This window comes from Cervus canadensis, chromosome 24 (assembly GCF_019320065.1).
Source record: "Cervus canadensis isolate Bull #8, Minnesota chromosome 24, ASM1932006v1, whole genome shotgun sequence".
NCBI classification, from domain to species: domain Eukaryota; kingdom Metazoa; phylum Chordata; class Mammalia; order Artiodactyla; family Cervidae; genus Cervus; species Cervus canadensis.
The window spans coordinates 9,250,288-9,263,115 of record NC_057409.1 but is presented as its reverse complement, the minus strand read 5'-3'; the positions used below and the strand labels follow the sequence as shown (position 1 = coordinate 9,263,115).

Genomic DNA, 12,828 nt, shown 5'->3' with positions numbered 1-12,828 from the left:
CTTTCCTTTGCTGGCTCTCCCTCCTCCCCGTCATCTCCTCTAAATGCTAGTATGTGCTCAGTCTCCATCAGTCCCCGTCTCTGCTCTTAGTCCCTACAATTGTTATTATTGTTCAGTCGCTAAATTGTGTCTGATTCTTTGTGACCCCATGTACTGCAGCATGCCAGGCTTTCCTGTCCTTCACCATCTCCTCGAGTTTGTTCAAATTCATGTCCATTGAATCAGTGATACCATCCAACCATCTCATCCTCTGTCATCCCCCACTCTTGCCCTCAGTCTTTCTCAGCATCAGGGTCTTTTCCAATGAGTCCCTCTTCCAATCAGGTGGTGAAAGTATTGGAGCTTCAGCTTCAGAGTCAGTGCTTCCAATGAATGTTCAGAGTTGATTTCCTTTAAGATAGACTGGTTTGATCTCCATGCAGTCCAAGGGACTCTCGAGTCTTCTCCAACACCACAGTTCAAAAGCAGCAATTCTTTGGTGCTCAGCCTTCTTTATGGTCCAACTCTCACATCTGTACATGATTACTAGAAAGACCATAGCTTTGACTATATGGACCTTTATCAGAATGTGATGTCTCTGCTTTTTAATATGCTGTCTAGGTTTGTCACAGCTTTCCTTCCAAGGAGCAAGCATCTTTTAATTTCATGGCTGCATTCACTGTAGTGATTTTGGAGCCCAAGAAGAGAAAATCTGTTACCACTTCCACTTTTCCCCCATCTATTTGCCATGAAGTGATGGGACTGGATGCCATGATCTTAGTTTTTTGAACATTGAGTTTTAAGCCAGCCTTTTCACTGTCTTCCTTCACCCTCATCAAGAGGCTCTTTAGTTCCTCTTCACTTTCTGGCATTAGAGTGGTATCATCTGCATATCTGAGGTTGTTGATATTTCTCCCAGGAATCTTGATTCCAGTTTGTGATTCATCCAGCCTGGCATTTCACATGGTATACTCTGCACAGAAGTTAAATAAGCAGGGTGACAATATATAGCCTTGACGTACTCCTTTCCCAATTTGGAACCAGTCCATTGTTCCATGTCTGGTTCTAACCTGCTTCTTGACCTGTATACAGGCTTCTCAGGAGACAGGTAAGATGATCTGGTATTCTCATCTCTAAGAATTTTCCGCAGTTTGCTGTGATCCACACAGTCAAAAGCTTTAGAGTAGTCAGTGAAGCAGAAGTAGATGTTTTTCTGGTATTCCCTTACTTTCTCTATGATCCAACGAAAGTTGGCAATTTGACCTCTGATTCCTCTGCCTTTTCTAAACCCAGTTTGTACATCTGGAAGTTCTTGGCTCACATACTGTTGAAACCTAGCTTGAAGGATTTTGAGCATAACCTTACAAGTATGTGTAATGAATGCAATTGCATGGTAGTTTAAACATTCTTTGGCATTGCCCCTCTTTGGGATTGGAATGAAAACTGACCTTTTCCAGTCCTTTGGCCACCGCTGAGTTTTCCAAGTTTGTTGACATATTGAATGCAACACTTTAGCACCATCATCTTTTAGGATTTTGAATAGCTCTGCTGGAATTCCATCACCTCCACCAACTTTGTTTGCAGTAATGCTTTCTAAGGCTCACTTGACTTCACAGTCCAGGATGTCTGGCTCTACGTGAGTGACCACACCATCATGGTTTTCTGGGTCATTAAGACCTTTTTTGTGTAGTTCTTCTGTGTATTCTTGCCACCTCTTCTTAATCTCTTCTGCTTCTGTTAGGTCCTTACCATTTCTGTCCTTTATGGTGTCCATCCTTGCACAAAATATTCCCTTGCTATCTCCAATTTCCCCATTCTGTTGTTTTCCTCTATTTCTTTGCATTGTTCATTTAAGAAGGCCTTCTTTTCTCTCCTTGCTATTCTCTGGAATTCTGCATTTCAATTTCTCCCTTGCCTTTCACTTCTCTTCTTTCCTCAGCCATTTGTAAAACCTCCTCAGACAACTACTTTGCCTTCTTGCATTTCTTTTTCTTGGGGATGGTTTTGGTCACTGCCGCCTGTACAATGTTATCTACTTCCGTCTATAGTTCTTCAGGCAATCTGTCTACTAGATCTAATCCCTTGAATTTATTACCTCCACTGTATAAATCATAAGGGATCTGATTTAGGTCATACCTGAATGGTCCAGTGGTTTTCCCTACTTTCTTCAATTTAAGCCTGAATTTTGCAATAAGGAGCTGATGGTCTGAGCCACAGTCAGCTCCAAGTCTTGTTTTTGCTGACTGTATAGAGCTTCTCTATCCTCGGTGCAAAAAATACAATCACTCTGATTTTCGTATTGACTATTAGGTGATTTCCATGTGTAGAGTTGTCTCTTGTCTTGTTGGAAAGGGTGTTTGGTATGAGCAGTCCCTACAATAGCACTTCTCAAACTTTAATGTGCACACAAATCACATGTAGATCTCATTAGAGTGTAGATTCTGACTGAGCAATTCTGGGGATGGCCCTAAGTTTCTGCATTTCTAACAAGTTCCCAGGTGATGCTGATACTGCTGGTCCAGGGACCACATTTTTAAAGTCCAACCTCCTGGCTCTACAAACTTTATCCAAACTAATGGCTCCCAAATTTAGACTTCCAATCCAGACCTCTCTCCTGAACTGCCACTTCTAATTACAACTCTTAGTTGACACCTCTGTTTGGATATTCATAAGGCATCTCCTAAACTTCTCAAGGGCTTCCCTGGTGGCTCAGAATGGTAAAGAATCTGCCTGCCACTGCAGGAGACATGGGTTTGATCCCTGATCTGGGAAGATCTCCTGGAGAAGGAAATGGCAACCCACTCCAGTTTTCTTGCCTGGGGAATCCCATGGACAGAGGAGCCTGGCGGGACTATCCTTCGGGTCACAAAAGAGTCAGACACGACATAGTGACTAAGCAACAACAGGGTTCTCAAACCTACTCTTGCCCAATGTCTCCATTAGGACTCAAGAACTCAAGTCAAAACCCTAAAAACTATCCATGAATATCCTTTTTCTCAGTCTCTACATCCAAACTGATAGCAAGTGCTGTCTACTTTACCTGCAAAGCTTATCTGGACCCCGTTTACTCCCTCTGCTCTCCACTCCCACCACCCTAGTCCAGGCGGCCTCCTCGCTTGTATGAGCTACTGCAGAAGCCACTGGTGACTTTGCTTCCTGCCTGTCCGCTCCCCTTTCTCCCCCATCCATTCTCTACACATTAGTTAGAGTGATTTTTCTAAAGTATAAATCAAATCGCGTCACTTTCCTGCTTCATGAAATCCCTTTAGGAGCTTGCATCTCATCTAGAATTGAATCCTAACTCCTTACCCTAGCCTGTAACACCCAGCATGTCTGGCCTCTGCCTTCCTTCCGAACCTCATCTCAGGCAAACCCCTGGCCCTGACACCACAGTCTTGTTGGCTTCTCTCCAGTCCCTGAGCATGGCCTATTTCCTCCTTGGGCCTTTGTTCTGACTGTGCCCTCTGTCTCCTGGTCCTGGCTGGGCCCTTCTCATCATTCAGATCTCAGCTTCTTGGTCACCTCCCCTGAGAGGCCTTCCCTGATCACCTTATCTCTCATGCCAATTTCACTCCGCATGTTTCACCAGTAGCTGACCTTTGTTTGTCTGTTTCTCCACTAGGAAGTAAGTCCAGGAATACAATAACCTTGTTTTCTACTTGATTCACCAGCATCTGGAACAGGGCCAGAATAGGTACCCAGAGAAAATTTATCATGTGAAGAAATGTCAATTCCCTCCACCCCAAGCCTCAGTTTCCCCATCTATTAAACAGGGATAATAACATGATAGCATCTTCCTCACAGAGTTAAGATTAAATGAGAAGGACTTCCCTAGAGGTCCAGTGGTTAAGAATCTGCCTGCCAATGCAGGGGACACAGGTTCAATCCCTGGTCTGGGAAGATTCTACACACCTCAGAGCAACTAAGCCTGTGCCCTACAGCACTCAGCCTGTGCTCTGGAGGTCAAAGGTCACCAAACTGAGCCCACATACAAAAATTACTGAAGCCTGCATGCCTAAAGCCTGTGCTCTGCAACAACAGAAGCCCCTTCAATGAGAAGCTTGTGCACCGCAAATAGAGAGTAGCCCCCACCCCCTATTGCTGCAACGAGAGAAAGCCTGAACGTAGCAGTAAAGACCCAGCACAGCCAAAAATAAAATAAATTTTAAAAAAAGATCAATTGAGAAATACACATAAGGCTCAGGCACAGTGCCTGGCACTTGGTCACAAGTGGCTAATAATCCCATTACTATTATCAATACCATAACGGAATCCCTGGCAGAAATGGGGAGAGCCAATGGGACTCCCACTGCTCCCCAACTGAGCTCCAAGCAGTGGGCTAACTTGCCCGGGCCCAGTACTGGTCACGACCAAAGTCCTCAACACCCAACAGCAGAGGGCAGGCAAATCCAGGGATGACAAGCGGAGGCGAACGTGCTTCAATTCAACTGTAAGTTTATTAGAAAGGCCATGGACAGATGAACCCTGAGTTACCAGCTGAGGAAGAAATGAAAAAAGCTCCTGCCCCTCTCGGCCCGCCCCACAGGCCTCTCATGAACTCTGTCCTGTGGCGGACTCCAACAGAAGTCAGCCAGAAAGTGCTTTCTCGATGCTCCTTCAGGGGGTGCTCGACCTGACTGCAGGGGGCCCAGGGGTGGATGCTGGTGCCTGAAGCTGGGAGCCACAGGGCCTTGGTCCTCTCCTCTAGCAGAAAGTGGTTCCAGACCTCCCTCTCGCAGCACAACAGAACAGAATAGGAGCCAACCAGGGTAGACCAAGTTCTGCTAAACAGCCAAAGGCTCTGGGAGGGGACGCCGGACTGCCTCGGAGGTGGGTGCAGATGGCTACAGACAGCCAATCGTGGGGGTCCCCCGGGGGAATCCTAAAGCTGCTCTAAGGGGTCTCAGCCACAGAGCGCCCTTATGACTCAGCGCCCTCCTGGGGCTCCACTGGCTACTTCTGCTCCCAGAAAGGCAAATGGATCTTGTAGAAATCCATGGTGGTTGATGCCATTTTGTCCTTAAAAATAGATAAAGAGTTTGTACAGTGAATCGATTTCAACCAGCAGAGCCTGAGCCGAGAAGAATCTGTCCTGGGGAAGGAGAAGGCACTTCTCACACCCTCCCTGGGGTGATCCGGGCTGGCTGCTTCCTGGGCCCCGCGGGGCTCCGCTCCCTCTGGCCCTGGGATTCAGGTCTGCTTCCTCTGGGAAGCACGCTGCCTCCATCCAGCTAGCACCGCCCTGCGGCCCGGATGCTCAGGCCCCTCACAGGGTGGTGGACGGCAGCTTCCTCACCCGCCGCTGGGCCAAGATAGACGACTCGATGGGCTTCAGCTGAGGGGTGGGCTTGGAGCTGTTGAGCGCTGAGTAGGTAGCTGCCATGGCTCCCTGGGAGACAAGGGGGACTCAGTTCATGACAGTGGGAGGTACATGTGCTCCAGGGCCAAGCCAGCCCCTCCCAGGGTTCTGTAGCCCACCCGGGCCCCCGTTAATCCTGCCTTGGTGGTTCTTCACTGCCTCCTCCCTCAGATCGAAGGCTTCAGAGGGCAGGAGCTGTGCCTTCCCCCAAAGGACTGGAGGCCATGAAGGCACTGTCGACACCCTGGTGTGTCAGACAGGGCTCCCTGGGGAGAGACGCACATGGCATCTCCTGGCTCTACCACCCCGAGTCCTTGCCCCCGGAACCCTGGCTTGGGCCCCTGCGGCTCGGCAGCCTGGGGCGGCGGTACCTTCACAAGCTGCAGGTCCTGGTGTGACAGCTGGCTCTGTGGAAGCTTGTCTTTCTGGGTGATCCACGGGTGCTGCAGGACCTGCTTGGCTGTGAGGCGCTGGTGGGGGTCCACATGCAGCATCTTGGACACCAGGTCCTGGGGAAGAGCAGGCAAGGGGGTTAGTGGGAGAGGCCAGCCGGGGAGCAGAGTGCTAGGCCTGGCCGATGGGGACTGGCTGAGGCAGCCGTTTCCTGCAGTCTCCCGCCTGGACCCTTGCAGTAGCCCCTGCAATCCTTTCTCCACGCTGCTCCAGGGCCTCCTCGAGTGGCACATGCCCTTTTTGGGGATTTCTTCCTGGAAGGCCCTTTCTTTTCTCTTTCACCATCTAGAAGCCACGCAGGAAGGTGGGAAGAACCAAAGGCTGGGGCTGGGAAGGATCAAAACCTGACTCTGCTGCTGATCGACTGCCTATCTGGGGCAAATTAATTTGACTCTCTGAGCCTCAGCTTCCCCTCTGAGAAATAGGATGACAAAAGTACCCGACTCATAAGGTCAATGCGAGGGGGTACTGTTCACTAAGGACTCAACCCAGTGTCTGACACAGAGGTTCCCACCACTGGGAAGCACTGAAAGCGCAAACGTTCCCTCCTCTGAGAAGGCCTGTCTGCCTGGTGGCCCGTAGCTCTGCCTGGGCCTCCAATGCCTATACCTCTGACCAGGAGGACCTGCCTCTGTCCCCCTGTGTGCAAGCCTGTCTCTCCCCTCACACTAAGTCCCCACGAGGCAGGGGCCGTGACAGTGCAGCCCTCTGTCCCCCTTCAGGGCCCAGAACACAGGAAGGGCCAGTGAACGATCACCAAGTTGTCCAAATAACACACAAGATAGAGTGCAGGGGAGGGGGCAGCAGTCTGCCTGGGAATCTTCCACTTGCAGAAATACAGCAACAGAGGTCTGTGGGATATTCCACTTGGAGAAATGAGGCTGCCGGTCACCTGTCTGTGAAATCCCTGGGATGGGACCCTGCCTCCCCAGCCCTGAGTGAGCAGGGTCCAGGCCTTACAGACTCACCTTGGCTGTGTCTGAAACCGTGTTCCAGTTTCCCCCGCTGAGAGTGAACTTGCCACTGCCAATCCGGGTCAGGATTTCCTCTGGTGTGTCACTGGGTCCGTTGGCAAATGGAGTGTATCTGGAGGAGAGTCCACCGGGTGTGGGTATAGCCTCTGGCCTCCTGGCGGCGGGGGTGGCGAGGGGGGACTGTGTCTCCCCCTTCAGAGTGGGTGCCCCCAAAGGTGGCACTTCCTCCCCAAGGTGGAGCTCCCAAAGGCAGCAGCACGTTCCTGTCTCCAGCCCTTCCTCAAGCAGGGATGAGTCTCTCCCATCAGACAAGCGCCACCCCAGCCTGTGCACTAGGGCTGGAGGGAGGGCGGGGGGCGGACGGGGTGCAGGCCAGAGGGGCACTCACCCCGCCAGCATGGTGTACAGCAGAATGCCCAGGCTCCAAATGTCGCAGCCTTCATCATAGCCCTGGCGCTTCAGAACCTGGCAGGAAGGCAGGCAGGGAAGGGTGGTTGGGCCAAGGGGCATATGCCTGCCTGCTGCTCCCCAGAATGCAGGACAAGGGTCCCAGGTGTGGGCTGATCCTCCCTTGGTATCTGGACCGAGGCCACACAGACTGGAGTCCTGGACAGCGTGGGGCCTCTGGAAGGGACACAAGGCCCCCGTGCCAGGCCCCCCCCCCCCAACTCTTGTAGCTGACGAGGCCGGGCCACTCACCTCGGGTGCCACGAAGTTGGCGGTGTAGCAAGGTGTCATGAGGAGCCCGTTCTCAGCCCGCAGCTGCTTGGCAAAGCCAAAGTCACAGATGCGCAGGCACTCGGGGTTCCCAGACTCGTCCACATACAGGATGTTGCTGGGCTTGAGGTCCCTGTGCACGACCTGGGGGCAGAGGGTCCGGGTCAGTTCTCCATGTGGGCAGGCTGCTGGGGGCCCAGGTCCACTGCCAGGGATGGGAGAGTCAGAAGATGGGCCCAGAGAGGGGGCAGAAGGACCCAGAAGCTGAAAGGGAGGGAAGGGGCTGCCAAGGGGCCTTGGTGCTGCTGGTGTTATCAACTTGAACCCTCTAGGTCAATGTCTGTGTGTGTGCATGTGCTCAGTCGCGTCCGACTTTCAATCCCATGGACCGTAGCCCGTCAGGTTCCTCTGTCCATGGAATTTTCCAGGCAAGAATACTGGTGTGGGTTGCCATTTCTTACCCCAGGGGGTCTTTCTGACTCAGAGATCAAACCCGAGTCTCTTGTGTCTCCTGCACTGGCAGGCGGGTTCTTTACCACTGAGCCACTTGGCAGCCCTAACTTCACTGTCCACAGTGAACTCCTCACATCTGCCTGCCACACATGTGTGTACGTGCATGCATGCTAAGTCACTTCAGTCGTGTCTGACTCTTTGAGAACCTATGGACTGTAGCCTGCCAGACTCCTCTGTCCACTGGACTTTCTAGGCATGAATACTGGAGTGGGTGCCATGACGTCCTCCAAGGGATCTTCCCAACTCAGGGATCAAACCCATGTCTCCTTATGTCTCCTGCATTGGCAGGTGGGTTCTTTACCACTAGTGCCACCTGGGAAGCGGGGACCACACATGTGACCTAATGGCAACTCCATCCTTCCCACTGCATGGGTCAAAATCTTAGAGTCATTCTTAATTCCTCTTTTTTTCTCATATTCCTCGATCAATCCATCAGCAAACACTGCTGGCTCTACCATTAAAATATATCCAGGGACTTCCCTGGATAGTGGTCCAGTGGTTAAGACTCTGTGCTCTCAATGCAGGCGGCCCAGGTTTGATTCCTGGTCAGGGAACAACATCCCATATGCCATAGCTAAAGATCTGGAGTGCCGCAACTAAGACCTGGTACAGTCAAATAAATAAATATTTTTAAAAAAATATCCAGAGCCCAGGTACTTTTCAGCTCCTCTACTGGCAGCATGAGGATCCCAGCCATTATCATCCCTCCCCTGGATTATGGCAACAACCTCCTAACTGGTCTCCCTGCTTCTGCTTCATCTCCTATGGCCTGTTCTAAACAGAGCAGCCAGAGTGATCCTGTTAAATGTAAGTCAGTTCATGTCACCTCCAAGGGGTCCCCTCTTAAGAAGAAAAGTCTTTACAGTGGCCTGGTGGCCTCACCTCCTCGCTCCCCTACCCCTCACCCACATCGCTGGCACTCTCTGGCCCTCTAGCACTCCTTTCCTTGCTCAGCTGGCTTTGGCCATGCCAGCCTCTTTGCTCTTCCTTCAACTTGCTAAGCACACTCCTGCCCCAGGGCCTTTGCCCTTGCTGTTCCCTCTTTCTGGAATATTCTTCCCTTAGGCATCTGCCTGGCTCATTCTCTTATTTCTTTCGGGTTTCAGCTCAAATGTCACCTCACCAGTTAAGGCCTTCCCTGGACCATTCCATATAAAATAGCAACCACAGACCAGAACGCCTTCGTCTCCTCACCCTGCTTTATCTTTATCCACAGCATTTACCACTGTTGGATATTTACTTCATCGTCTTCTGAACCCACCCACTGGAATGTAAGCTCCAGGAGTGTTTTGCTCACTGCTGTATCCCAGCATTAAGAACAGTTCCCAGCACATAGCAGGTATTCAATAAACACCTGCTGAAGAAATGGAGGCCTTAAGCACATGACTCTGCCCTGGGCCCACGTGCTCATGTGTAACCTGAGGCGGCTGACCCATTCCACTTCCTTTTCATCCACACCCTCTCCCTCTGCATGGTTCCATTCAGAGTCACTAACTCTCACCTAATTATTGACAACTCTCAGATCTCCGACAGTAACCCGGAACTTTCCTGAGTCCAGGATCACACAGCTGCTTACCAGATGGCAACCACTGAATGTCCCCCTAGCCCCTCAAGCCCAACAATCCCAGACTAAACTCATTTTCACCTTCCTTCTCCCATGAGCTCATGGTACCTCCCTGAGAGCTGTGAAAAACCTTCATTGGCTCCCTACTACTTCAGGATAAACCCTGAAGTCCCCATCCTGGTGTGGAGAGCCTGGCTGTCCGTTCTAGCCTCATTGTCCACCACATCCCTCCAGTGCCTGGAGCTCAGGCCAGAGGGGGGTCCTTCAATCACGAACAGCCATATCTCTCTGTGGAATGCCTGCTCACCCCCAGGACGGAGCATAGGGACTCGCACACAGGAAGCGCTACGTGAACTCTGTGCCCTGAATGAATGAATCGCACCTCTGAAACACACAGACACTTTGCATATTAGATCGGCCGAATCTTGCCAGTTAGTTGGCTTTATAAGAGGATCCCTGCACAGTCCCTGTAGAGCCAGGCCAACAGGCTCCAGAGGCAGCTGCTGCTCACTCCAGCTGACAATCACTACGCAGCAACTCAGGCCCAGGTTTCAAAAGCAGCCGAATTACCAAACCAAATTACCAAACCAAGAAAACACCCGCGTTGCGCAGGCCAAACGCAGCCACTGAGTCACAGGCTATGGCTCTAGTGAAGTTGTGATTTCAGTCAGGAGGCAGACGGGCTGTAGTGTGAATCCTGGCTCTACCGGCAGCGGCTGTGTGATCATGATGTGTCACTCAGCATCTCCAGCCTTTGGTTTTGTCACCTGTAGAACGGGGCTGATAAGAGTGCTTGGCCCCCAGCGTTACAGGAAGGCTCGTACGAGTTATGTACCAGAAGTGTAGCACAGGGCCTGGAAAATGACAGCTGCTGCCATAGTGACCCCAGCACTTCCTGGGGCTGAACCCCACCATCATGCTGGATATCAAGATACAGCGAGTGCTTGTTAAGAAGCTCTTAAAAATTAGAGGACAAGAAGGGCAGGAAAATGAGGGCACAGATGCTGTCCAAAGCAGCAGCCAATCACACGCAAGGAAGGAGCTCAGAATCTGAAGCCAGTTTAGCTATGAGACTTTTACTTAAGCTCCCAGAGCCTCAATTTCCTCACCTATAAAATGGGTGAACTAATACTCACACCTTCTTCATAGGTTTGTTGAAACAATTAAGTGAGTGGATGTGTAAAATACTTAGAATCTGTCTGGCCCGTGGAAAGTTCTCTGTGGTGCCAGGGGCAGCAAAGTGCTCTGTCATCGCCAGCATCATCGGAGGATGCGCATTAGGGCACCTGTGACCAGCCACACACACACAGATAAAGGATGAAGCTCTTTGACGCAAGTCATCTGGTTAAACAGAGAAGTCAAAGTGTGAAGCACTACTGAGTTCTCAGACAGGCTGTTCTCGGCACCTTGGGGCCCTGACGGAAGCTAGAGACTTGAAAGGGCTCCACATCTTAAACGAAGAAGTCCTGCAAAATAAAATGAAAAAAAGCGGACAACCCAATTTCATTTAATGGACAAAAGACTTGAACCGACTTTCCATAAAGAGGCTGTCCAAATGGCAATAAACCGCTGAAGAGGTGCTCAGCTTCATCAGTCATCCGGAAAACGTAAATTAAAACCATTATGGGATACCACTCCTCCTCTCTTAAGAGTGGCTATAATTAAAAAGATGGAAAATGCCAAGTGTTGGCAAATAACAGAACTCTCACACACTTTTGGACAGTATAACTATGTAAAACAACTTTAGAAAACTGGCAACATCTACTAAAGATGAATATATCCTGCACTATGACCCAGCAATTGCACTGTTATGTTTATACCCAGGTTATAGTGGACAAGTGTTCACGAAAGACAAGTGCAAGAATGTCACGGCAGTGTTACTTGTCATAGTCAAAAAACTGGTAACAGAGACTTCCCTGGTGGTCCAGTGGCTAAGACTCCAAGCTCCCAACGCAGGGGGCTCTGAACACAGTTCAGTCTCTTGCCAGGGAACTAGATCACACAAGCCAAAACTAAAGATCCCGCATCCTGCAACCAAGACCCAGAGCAGCCAAAAGAGAAGAAGAATCCTGAATATCATCAAAATCTTACTTTATCAGCTTTGTGAAGCAATATGCTGAAGGGACCATCACTATCAACTCTTTTGTTCTTGAATACCTTCTTTAAAAAAATAAATAAGTAAACTAGTAACAACCCATGTCCACTAACAGTAGAAAGGATAATTAAACTGTGGTTTATTCACACAGTAGAAACCACAGAGCAATGAGACTGAGGAAACTGTCCACACAACATCACAGGCGAATCTCAGAGACAGTGGTCAGTGGCTGAAGTCAGATATGAAAGAGTACATTTATATCAAATTAGAAGTCAGCTTAGAATGGTTATCTTGGAGGAGGGAGAGTGGAAGGGGTTCGAGGGGCTTGGGGAACTAGAAATCCTTCAGCTCCCACTCTAGAAAGCCCTTCCCTGAAGAGTTCCCTGGTGGTCCAGTGGTTAGGACTCCCAGTGTTCATTGCTAAGGGTGTGGGTTCAATTCCTGGTCGGGGAACTAAGCTGAGAGGCACAGCCCTGTCTGCTCTTGGTGCTAGTTATGTGGGTGTATTCACTTTTGAAGACTTATTGAATTGTACATGATGATCTGTTTATGTGATATTTCAATATGAAGATAACATGAAAACAAATAGGAGGGCCCAGAACTGGTCACCCTCTTCTCATTCCTCAGCTGTTACGATGACTAGATTCCTGGCTTCTGGACCACAGACGCCAAAGTGGTAAACGGTTGAGAATCTCCCTCCAAAAACCTCCATGAGAGCTTCCGATTTCCTCCTCATCTTCCCCTAGTATTTGGAAAGGGCCAGAAAGTTTAGAGGCAGCTGGTAAAGAACCTGCCTGCAATGTGGAAGACCTGGGTTCGATTCCTGGGTTGGGAAGAGCCCCTGTAAAAGGGAAAGGCTACCAACTCCAGTATTCTGGACTGAAGAAACTTTAGGGCCCATAGGTTCCAAAATCCCAAAGATGTCCTTTGGGCAAGAAATAATATTCTCCCATGACACCTCTACAGAGTGAATGTCTGTACCTGGAGCTCACCTACCCCTCACAGAGAGGCTCACTACTTTTGGAAGCAGCTCCCACTCTAGAAAAGCCCTTCCCTGGTTAATTTCCTGGTGGTCCAGTGGTTGGGACTCTGAGCTTTCACAGCTGAGGGTGCAGGTTCAATCCCTCATTGAGGGAACTAATATCCTATAAGCTCTGAGGTACGGCCATCCCTG

The 12,828-nt window shown here is 50.1% G+C and overlaps 1 protein-coding gene across 4 annotated transcripts in view; it reads right to left on the bottom strand.

Moving 5' to 3' along the window:
- Positions 1 to 4,417: 4,417 nt before the first annotated feature.
- The window catches only part of RPS6KA1 (ribosomal protein S6 kinase A1), a 37,321-nt gene continuing 28,910 nt past the window's right edge, over positions 4,418 to 12,828 (bottom strand). For all 4 annotated transcript variants that reach the window (XM_043445370.1, XM_043445371.1, XM_043445369.1 and 1 more), the window contains 5 exons: positions 7,465 to 7,626; positions 7,154 to 7,230; positions 6,760 to 6,877; positions 5,710 to 5,847; positions 4,418 to 5,368 (listed from right to left, as the gene is read on the bottom strand). In XM_043445370.1, coding sequence (XP_043301305.1) covers positions 5,246 to 5,368; positions 5,710 to 5,847; positions 6,760 to 6,877; positions 7,154 to 7,230; positions 7,465 to 7,626 — 618 coding nt within the window. In that variant the 3' untranslated portion in view covers positions 4,418 to 5,245. The remainder of the gene's footprint in view (positions 5,369 to 5,709; positions 5,848 to 6,759; positions 6,878 to 7,153; positions 7,231 to 7,464; positions 7,627 to 12,828) is intronic.